Raw genomic sequence first — 10,277 nt, 5'->3', positions numbered from 1 at the left:
TATCAAAATTGGAGCAGACAGAATATGGAGCAGCTGTGCATGGCAACCAATCAGCTTCTCCCTTTATTTTCAAATCGTAACTGAACAAACTGAAGAGAGAACCTTATTGGTTGCCATGCACAGCTGCTCCAGATTCTGTCTGCTCAAATCTTGATACATCGCGCCCCCCTTATGTGTTGTATGGCGGTCTTTGGTACAGGCCTTGCTGCTTATATCAGAAGGTAGAGTACTTTTACCTGGGGCTGACACTTGATGGAGCTGAGGTTTTTTTTATTATTGGGTCCCGCTTTATGTACTCTTTTGCTTGTGCAGAAACACAAACACCTGCTGCTCAGGCTAGGACTATTAAAGTGACACTAAACTCAGGAGTTAAGTCCTAAAAATACATTAAAGTTCCTTAACTAGTAACAACAATGTTTCTTATTTGTGTACCACTCGGCTGTAGATCCTCCAATCATCTCTGAATTGGTCCTGACACTGTCCTTCCTTCTGGAGGGGGGCTACTTTTGTTCCCCATGGTTCCTGTGTGTGTTGTAAAGTAGTCACTGCTCCAAGATCACTCCTGGGATGGACTACAATCTCAGTACAAATCGGTAAACTAAACAAGAGATTGTAGTAATCTACAGACACATACTTCTAGATAATTGCCGGCTTTGTATACCTTATTTCTCTTTTCTTCCCCAGTCTTCTGACAGTGGCCATGTTAACTAAGGGCAGATTAATATAACTCCCTTTACTTCCTGGAACTCAGACACACGTGACCATGCCCATCATCTCAGGGGAGGAAAATGCCTTTCCCTGAGCTCTTGTGAGATTACAGATGAGATTTCCCAGCAATGCTCTGCTGGATGTAACCTTCCCAGGATGCAATGCTTGGGCACATTACATCACTAATGCCCAAGAGGACCAGGAAGTGGAAAAACAATTATAGGTAAAATAAAAAAAAGTTTCCTTAATGAATGTAAGATGATTGCAGGTCGGCATGCAAAGCTGCATGAGGAGGGGGTCTTTTAGTGTAAAGGTTTACTTCAAGACTGTAAATATTTAAATGTCCAAAGCCTTGTTATAGTTCTGCTTCAAGCCCGACCACCAGGTAACGTTCAGCAGGAGTGATCTGCAAAGGCAGCCTCCATGTTGTATCTCACGCATCCTGGCATCAAGTCAAGCTGCAGACACTTTTTAATTGTAAGTGAGAAGACATCATTGGCACGCGACACAGATCTCCGGAAAGCCAGCTGCTGCCGTGACTCACCAGTATAAGAAAACAACATTCATATGCAGCACATTGCTCAACAGCAAGTTCACTTTGTGTTTGTGACGGCATTCGTGGCTCACCGTAATATAAAGCCCAGAGATCAATAGTCTCATCCCGTCACTGATGCACTTTTATTTTTCTTTGAAGGGAAGAGTCCGGCACCTGAGCGAATAGCAGACATCAAAGGCTCCTGTGATCCCTAAAGTGAACCTGCGCCCAGTACAAGGTAATGGAATGTTCTGAGCAAGCGGTAGAAGCAAATCTAAAACCATAACATTCATCTCTGTATCTAAAAGCACTGCAGAGAGATTCATTATCAATGTTCACAAGTTCACAACACTGGTATCAAAATCTTTTTGTCTTTGATGGCAGGCTGCCGGTGTTCTATCAAAGTTTGTGACTAGGTTGGAATGTGTGACCGGTCACGTGGTCACACATTTTAACGTAATCCCACCCTGGTTTACAGCGGTGGAATGTGTGACAGACAATAGATCAAGCATTCCAACGCTTTCTCAGCTCTTCCAGGGCCGCCCAGATCGGCCCTTGGAACAGCTGATCGGTCCTGAAATGTCACTTCTATCCGACTATGTGAGTGGGGTGGAATGTGAGATCGCAGTCACAAAGTCAGATAGAAGTGACATTTCAGGACCGATCAGCTGTTCCAGGGCAGATCAGTTCTCCTGCACATACCATCTGCCCTGGAACAGCTGAGAAAACTTTGGAATGCTTGACCTATTGGTGGTCACACAATCCACTGCTGAAAAATTGGGCAGGATTACGTTAAAATGTGCGACCACATGACCGGTTACACATTCTAACGTAGTCACAAACTGATAGAACAGCAGGATTTGAAGGGGTTCTAAACCCTCCGTTTTTTTTGCCTATATCTACTGCTAGCAAGCACTAGATATAGGCAAGAAGTTTAAAAAAAAAACGCTCTTTAACTAGGTTTAAACTTACCTTATCGCTGCGCACTCCCGCGCCAAAAATCAGGAACTGCTCGTACGGCCGCAAAGGATCTCGTGGGGCGCGCCCATGTGCAGTTCCGATTCTCGGCCGGGAGACGAGCAGAGACGCAAGGTAAGTCTATGGGCGCGTGCACCCGCCTGCAGACACCGCTGGATCGGAGAGACAGAGCAGTCAGCGCTGGATCAGAGTGACGTCACACCGCTGGAGGGACAGATTAAAAAGGACAGGAAAGAAGATCGGAATAAGAGTAATTTACATGGGGGGGGGAGGGAATTTTTTTTTTTACTTTAATGTCACTTTAAGTGTAAAGACTTTGAGGCTTGTTCACGCCAGATGTGGCTGCACTCCTTTTGCCTTTTCCAGCACAGTCCACACAATGACTCCATGATTGAAAGAACTGCAATCCAAAAAAATAAGTTGGGGAATAAAAGGAGCGGGATGGAATTTAAACCATAAAAGCGGTTTTCGTTCAGGAAATTCCATTTAGTCTAAAATTGAATGGTAAAATAAGAGAGAATGTTGAATTACATTCTTCAAGTCTGATGGCAATATCGAATTTTTCTAACTTGACATTCGTATGAAATTCTACCTGTGTATACCCAGCTTTAGGGAATTTGTGCAGAGATTGTCCAATCAGATGTGTGTGGCCAGTTTGATATTTTATCTCTTATAACTCAAACAATTCATCCCCACACAGCTACCTCCTCATGTATCACTTCCCCCTCCCTTTTAGACTGTAAGCCCTCAGGGGCACGGCCCTCCTTACCATCTTGTCTTGAATTGTGATTGTAATGTCTTCCTCATATTGTGAAGCGCTGCGCTAACTGTTGGCGCTATACAAATCCTGTATAATAATAATCATTGAAATGATCACATTTCATTAATGTTCTAACAAAATAAGAACACCGTTTGTCTCATAACACATTGGCAGCTAGACATGAGCACCTGCAAAAAATTTGTTTCGTTTTTATTTGGATTTTTTCGTTTTTCGGGATTTTTTTTGTTTTATAGTCCGCAGAAGAAAAAAAAAAAAAGTCCCCCAAAAGTCATACCAGGCCCTTTAGGTCTGGTAGTAATTTTAAAGGGGAAAAACATGGGGGTCCCCCTTAAATCCCTACCAGACCCTTGAGTCGGGCACAGGCCTGGTAGGGCAGGAAAGGGGGGACGGGGACAATCAAGCGCTCCCCCTCCCTGCGCCTTTCTTGGCCCCTGTGGTCGGATCAAGGGTCTGGTAGGTATTTTAGGGGGTTCCCCCTTAAAATCCCCACCAGACCTAAAGGGTCTAGTATCAAGCGGGAGGGGAACCTCAGGCTTTTTTTTTTTTTCCCTTTTGTCAAATGTCACTTTGCTGCAACAAAAATTCATACAGACTACCGCTACCGACTTTCGTCTGAAATTTTCGTCACCGGAAATTCTAATTTGTTTACATTCGTCATTTTCATCATGACCGAAAATTCGTCCATATAATGAATCTTTCCGAAACGAATGGCACATGTCTATTAGCAGCCATGTGCTCAGCGCGGCTTGCTGGTGTGAACAAGCCCTCTGAGTCTTTGCGACTTTTGAGAATGAAGACCTTCACACTAAAAGCAGCCAGAGAGGTCAGTGACGGCTTGTTTTAAAGCTTAACACTTTCTAAGAACATGGGAAATGTTTCATGTCCCTAGTCTAGGCATGGGTGACCTTTAACATGCCAGCTCACCCCAAGTGCAGCTCTGTACGGGTGCGTGTTTCCTGGCTCGGACGCAGACAGGATCCATCCTGTTTCGCGTACTAGTACGGACACCCGCAACCACGTGTAGGGCGGGTGAACGTAGGGTGGTGTACGGCCTGGTAGTCCCATAAAGACTGGGGCTGCGTACTAATCACACGCAGCACCTGTCCCTCCCGGGACCTAAGCAATACAGCCGTGCACGGAACTGTACGTGCCGGACGTTTCTAGTGTGAATGAGGGCTTAGAGTGCTGGGCTATCCCCACTGCAAGGGTTAATATATATGTTTTATTGGAGTTCTTCTTTAACTTACCAATAGGGATTTTTTTTTTTTTTTCCGTAAAAGAAAATAATCTCAAAACACGAGTTGAAATATAGTTGTAGTTTAAGAACCCTCATCTAATAGACCTTGGTTGTAGCTTCAGAACCCTCATCTAATAGACCTTGGTTGTAGCTTCAGAACCCTCATCCAATAGACCTTGGTTGTAGCTTCAGAACCCTCATCCAATAGACCTTGGTTGTAGCTTCAGAACCCTCATCCAATAGACCTTGGTTGTAGCTTCAGAACCCTCATCTAATAGACCTTGGTTTTAGTTTCAGAACCCTCATCTAATAGACCTTGGTTGTAGCTTCAGAACCCTCATCTAGTAGACCTTGGTTTTGCTTCAGAACCCTCATCCAATAGACCTTGGTTTTAGTTTCAGAACCCTCATCTAATAGACCTTGGTTGTAGTTCAGAACCCTCATCCAATAGACCTTGGTTGTAGCTTCAGAACCCTCATCTAATAGACCTTGGTTTTAGTTTCAGAACCCTCATCCAATAGACCTTGGTTGTAGTTCAGAACCCTCATCCAATAGACCTTGGTTGTAGCTTCAGAACCCTCATCTAATAGACCTTGGTTTTAGTTTCAGAACCCTCATCTAATAGACCTTGGTTTTAGTTTCAGAACCCTCATCTAATAGACCTTGGTTGTAGTTTCAGAACCCTCATCCAATAGACCTTGGTTGTAGTTTCAGAACCCTCATCCAATAGACCTCGGTGAAATGACGCTATATTTATTGGACCATCTTGTGGCAGATAAGATTCTACATCTACAACTTCACCATATGGGAAATGTTTTTACATATTATGGATATTAGGTTTTAAGTAAATTCTGCTTAATTTGTCATTTGTTACTGCATTCCATTACAACAACGCAATAACATCTGTAATGTTTTAAAGGGTGCAAAGAAATATTTGATGATTTAAGCAACAGGCTGCAGCAATTTGGCGCTACCAGACCACAATTACGTTGTAATCCTTCAATCCATGCCCCTCTTTCTTTACTAAAAGAACCTTCAGGCCGAGAAAAGAACCCGGTTAGCAAGAAACCAGACCGAAACAATTATAAAACCACAATTATAAAGTGAATTTTGTGAGAAATATCATTTATTTACAATGAACTTTCACAAAGCCTTAAATTATAGAACTTCTGAAGGGCACGGTGAAGAGAACCAGTAGTTTTAACGGCATCCCCTTGAACGTCAGGGGAACAGAATTCGACGTCTCTTCTAAACAGTAGTAGGTCTATAATTATAATATATATTTATTTCTATGTATTGTATATAGAATTTTCTTTTTTTAATTTTTATTTTATTATTTATATTTTTTAAGTGCAGCGTTAATTTTCCCCCACCCTGTTCATGGAAAAATGGATGGCAAAGTGCTGGCTTTGAAAAAAGAAAAAGTAGAAAACACAGACTTTTGTTTTGTTTTTTTCATTTTTTTTTTTCTCTTTTTCCATCATGGGCATTCAGTATGAACAACATTTTTTTTTTTCCTCTGTACAAGAGAACTTTGGGTCCAATACAGAAATATAAATATAAAACAAACAGACTATAAAAGGGGAAAGGGAGAGGTTTCAATCCTGCTGATCGATATTCTTCTTTGCCGGTTCCATAGGAGGGTCTTCCATTTGCTAGGTCGTGATCGTACGAAATCAACAGCGTGTCTCTGTACAGACGAGAAGCGGGTTTTTTTCCATCGTTTGTGGCGACTGAAGTGGAGGCCGACCCCCTGTGACCAGGGCCTCCGTCTGTTCTATTGAGAGCTTGCTCTTTCTAGGATGTGAAGGTCGTAGGATTTTCTGCTTGTTCTCAGTCTAAACTTGTTCATGAAATCATTGTGTTTTTTCAGTGCATTCTGCGCGGCGGACACTGTGGGGAAGGTGGCGATGACGGTGTACGTGGAGGCCAAGTCTATGGAAGGGTTGGGCTGGTCAGCACTCGTGTGGTTGTCTCCACTGCCACAATAGTGTTGGTTGTGTTGGTTGTGTTGCTGTTGGTGCGGTGCCTGCTGCGAGTGAGGGTCCCGAAGCCACCGGATTTTAGCACCTACTTTAAAGAGTTCGCCAAATAGCATTTCTGCGTCTTTGCGACTTATCCCGTCTGGCAGCTCTGTGATCTCTAAGACCTTCCCGATGACTGCAGTCGTGGAGAGAAAAGCAAGCCTGGTTAGAAAGACCATATTATTATAGAGGATTATATACAGGATATTATACAGACCATATTAAACAAAAAGAACCTAAACCACCACAATCCTACTGTACATGAGCAGAAGGATGCCGATACGTGTCTTAGGCCCCTTTCACACAGGCTGATCAGGAGGGGATCCGTGCATGGATCCTCTCCTGATCAGAGCAATATCACAGCTGTGACATCCGTATCCGTCCACTTTTTTCCTCCATCTTGCGACCCCAAGTCATTCTATGGGGAATCTGATGTAAACGGACTTGTGACTATTTACATCAGATTAACCCCGATCTGGCACGATCAGGTCCGGTGAAACAGATCTCGGGTCCATTTGTTTTGCCGGACCTGGCCAAAGTCAAATTGTGTTGGTATGTTCTGGCAGCGCTTGTGTGGCTAGGACTGGGAGTAGCAAAACAGATGACAAACGCACTCATCAATTCGTCACCAGCTTTACAGCAAGGTGCACATGGAAGGGCTTCAAACAGTCAAACAGCAAAACGTTTTCCTGGCACACTCACAAGCCAGCATGTAAAAAACTTGTCTCACACTAAGGTTAAAAACAGGTTTGGATACACGTCTGCAGAAAATGTGAAAGCCGCACTGCCGCGCCAAGGCACCTCTTATAGTGCGGTCCTAACTCTAAACTATCAGAGCCTCCATCTTGGAGCACATGGGGCAGAAGATAACTATAAGAGGTGCCGTGGCGTGGCGGTGCGGCTTTCACATTTTCTGCAGACGTGTATCCAAACCTCTGTTTTTAACCTTAGCGGTGAGACAAGTTTTTTACATGCTGGCTTGCGAGTGTGCCAGGAAAACTTTTTGCTGTAGGACTGGGAGTAGAGACATGACATTATAATTTCCACTTCAATGGTTTGACATAAAAATAATACGTTGGGAAAAGCTGAAGATCTACCTAGCTGATGGGGGAAGCACACTTTTGCCCCCCCAGCGGTAATCACTCCATGCCCCTGCCTTGGTCAGGAACTGTCATGCCATCCCATATTTTGGCCCTACTAGCAGTCACTATCGGTGTACTACTAGTCTGTGCTTTTTCCTTCAACCAGGCTGTGCAAATGGAAGAAAATTTGATTAGTGTCACTGATCTTTTCCCTGCAATTAATCAAGACAGAGAGCAGCAGTGACAGGGCCAATATGAGATAGGAAAGCAATATCTGCCACTTGTCAGGTGAGATAAGCATGTGACCTCATGGGGGGAGGGGGGAAGAGTTCTACTATGAGATTTGGAAGAAATTAGATTTCTCCTTGCAGATGTAATTCTGTGCCAGGAAACCCCTAAGTTCCTGAAGGCACCGGTGAAATGGTTATCTAGGATTCCATAACGTCTCTACTATCGACTCCCACCAGGCACAAACGCTTAACGTTCATATCACCAAATAGAAAAAGCCTTCATACCCCAGCTGCCATTGCTCAAAGCCGTGTTTATATGAAATTCATGTGCCGATCTCCCGCAGTCTCTTCCTGTCTACATGCATCACAGTGATGGCTGCATGGTATTTCTCAGGGGCAGGTATTCCAATTCTCCAATCTTGAGGTACCCCAGTCTACAATGTCATAGATTTTAAGGGGGACCCCTTGTAAAAACACCCAAAAAAGTGGGCTTCCCCATTCACATCGATGTGTCCCTTTCAAATCAAGATTCCCCCTTTGCATGAGTAGCCCTCTTTTACATCGGGAGCACGCCTTTCACATCAGAATTCCACTTCTACATCAGGAGCCCCCTTCGCATGAGTCTTCACATCACAGTCACACTACCACAACATTTTAAGGCACCCCTGAGGAGGCATACCAGTGTCCCACAGCAGCCTGGTTGGGAAAGGCTGCTCTGGATATTAGATACGGACACTTACATTGAGCCAAGCTGGACCAATATATATTGGCTGTAAAAGATCATTTGTGGAGTTCAGCTTTAGGAATGTTGCTCAATTCATTTGAATAGCAAATACCAGATCAATGAACCATAAATGCAACATTCAGGACGGGGTGAACAGACTGTTCTTTCTATTCTCCCCAAGACTCTGTTCTCACCTGATTCACCAGCAGAGAGGTCAGTGGAAGCAGCTTTCTTTGCCATTTTTTTTCCCCGATTTCCATGTCTGTGTCCAGACTGACCCTAGAAGATGCAGAACACACATTGATTTATGAAATGCACAGCTTTTGCCACAAAAACTTAAAGCAAGTCTAAAGCCAACTTTTGTTTTAATTGATCCCCTCTGTCTGTCCCAGTGACATTATCACCAGGACTGAAATGAAGGGAAATATCTAAAATGTTCAGTTATCATTAGAACATGGGGCAATGACTGATGACTAAGAGGGGATTGCAATCATTCTGTAGCGTCATCCTCCCAATGGGACACAGATGGGCAAATACATACAGGGCTTTTAACCATTTTCTACTCTATCCAAAACTAAAAAGTATCAGTGTTATTACACTTTAAAGGGAACCTGTATTTACCTAAAACTTCCGAAACCCCTGACAAGGACTAAACGTGACAATGCCTGTAGGTACCTTCACATATATTGCAGACCATCCTAAGATCCTCATTGTCTGGGGTGCATTAAATAGCATGGCCTACCTACTAGTCCATTGCTGTAATGGAAAACCTCACCACCAAAGGGTGAGGGACGGGAGATGGAAGGGCACAGGACCCAAGTATTATTTCAGTTCCTGAATTCCCATTTGCACGTTATAGCACACTGGACTAGTCACACATCTCCAGGTTCCCGCTTTATACCTCTGATAGTTTTTTAGAAACCTTCTCTTTAAAAGGCCGCAATACAATGTTATTCTGAAATGAAATGGTGTGCTCTGTTTTAACTTCTTTACAATGGATTCTGGCCTTCATACAAGTATTGCTCAATCATTGTCTTGCTCTAAACTAATAAAATGCATGGGAATGCTGCTGCTTTTACCTCCATCAGCTCACCACTGCTTCCTGTGGCGGTCTGTTCAGCAGGGTTACCTCTGATCACAAGACAGAGCTCATATTATGCATGTATGTATGAATGTTGGATGCCCCCTCTCTCCCTGTGCTCTGCAGTTCCACAAATGCAGGTGGTGCACTGTGACTGACTGTCACATTCTGACAGCCGATCCAGATCCAAGACTAAACTGCACTTGAACAGAACAGAACACAGGTCCCTCTACGCAGCCCTGCTGTTCACGCAAATCCCCCTGGTATCGCTCTGAGCCGAGAGCTGTGGTCAAGAGGTGGCAGCCAATAACAGTGTGGTTATGGTGCATGCACTGCAATGGCAGAGTTGCAGAGGAGAACACAGGAAGGCGCCTGTCCAACTAATAACTATTGGGAGGGAGGAAGGAAGGAAAATTGTTGTACAATATACATATGAGGGTTCCCTTTAAAGTGTATTCCACTTTTAATGGACTTTTAGTAGTTAAATAAGGTCAGGCCTGTAGATAAAGCGGATTACAGTTTCATTTCCTTAACCCCTTCATGACTGAGGCCTTTTTTTCATTTTTTGTACCCATGTTATATTCCACATTTTAGGCCGGAAAATTACTTAAAACCCCCCAACATTATATATTTTCTGAATGCCAAGACCCTATAGAATAAAATGGTGGTAGTTGCAAATTTTTATGTTGCGCAATATTAGCGCAACTCCTTATTAAACCCCAATATTTAGTGAAAAATGTAATTAAATGCCCCAAAACACAACAAAATACCCATTTTTTTAATGAAATATAAAAGATGAGGTTACAACGAGTAAAACGATACCCAACATGCCCAGGTTACAAATTGCGTGCATCCGTAAAACGGCAAAAAACCCCAGTACCCCAAAAAGTCCATAGA

General features: G+C 43.5%; 1 protein-coding gene across 1 annotated transcript in view; it reads right to left on the bottom strand.

Moving 5' to 3' along the window:
* Positions 1-5,562: 5,562 nt before the first annotated feature.
* The window catches only part of R3HDM1 (R3H domain containing 1), a 78,896-nt gene continuing 74,181 nt past the window's right edge, over positions 5,563-10,277 (bottom strand). The window contains exons 28-29 of the mRNA XM_018561797.1: positions 8,494-8,578; positions 5,563-6,399 (exon numbers count right to left, since the gene is read on the bottom strand). Coding sequence (XP_018417299.1) covers positions 6,017-6,399; positions 8,494-8,578 — 468 coding nt within the window. The 3' untranslated portion in view covers positions 5,563-6,016. The remainder of the gene's footprint in view (positions 6,400-8,493; positions 8,579-10,277) is intronic.

Source organism: Nanorana parkeri, unplaced genomic scaffold, assembly GCF_000935625.1.
Source record: "Nanorana parkeri isolate BGI_ZX_2015 unplaced genomic scaffold, ASM93562v1 scaffold545, whole genome shotgun sequence".
Taxonomy (NCBI): Eukaryota; Metazoa; Chordata; class Amphibia; order Anura; family Dicroglossidae; genus Nanorana; species Nanorana parkeri.
Note: the sequence above shows the minus strand (reverse complement) of the source record. Positions and strands in the feature narration are given on the sequence as shown.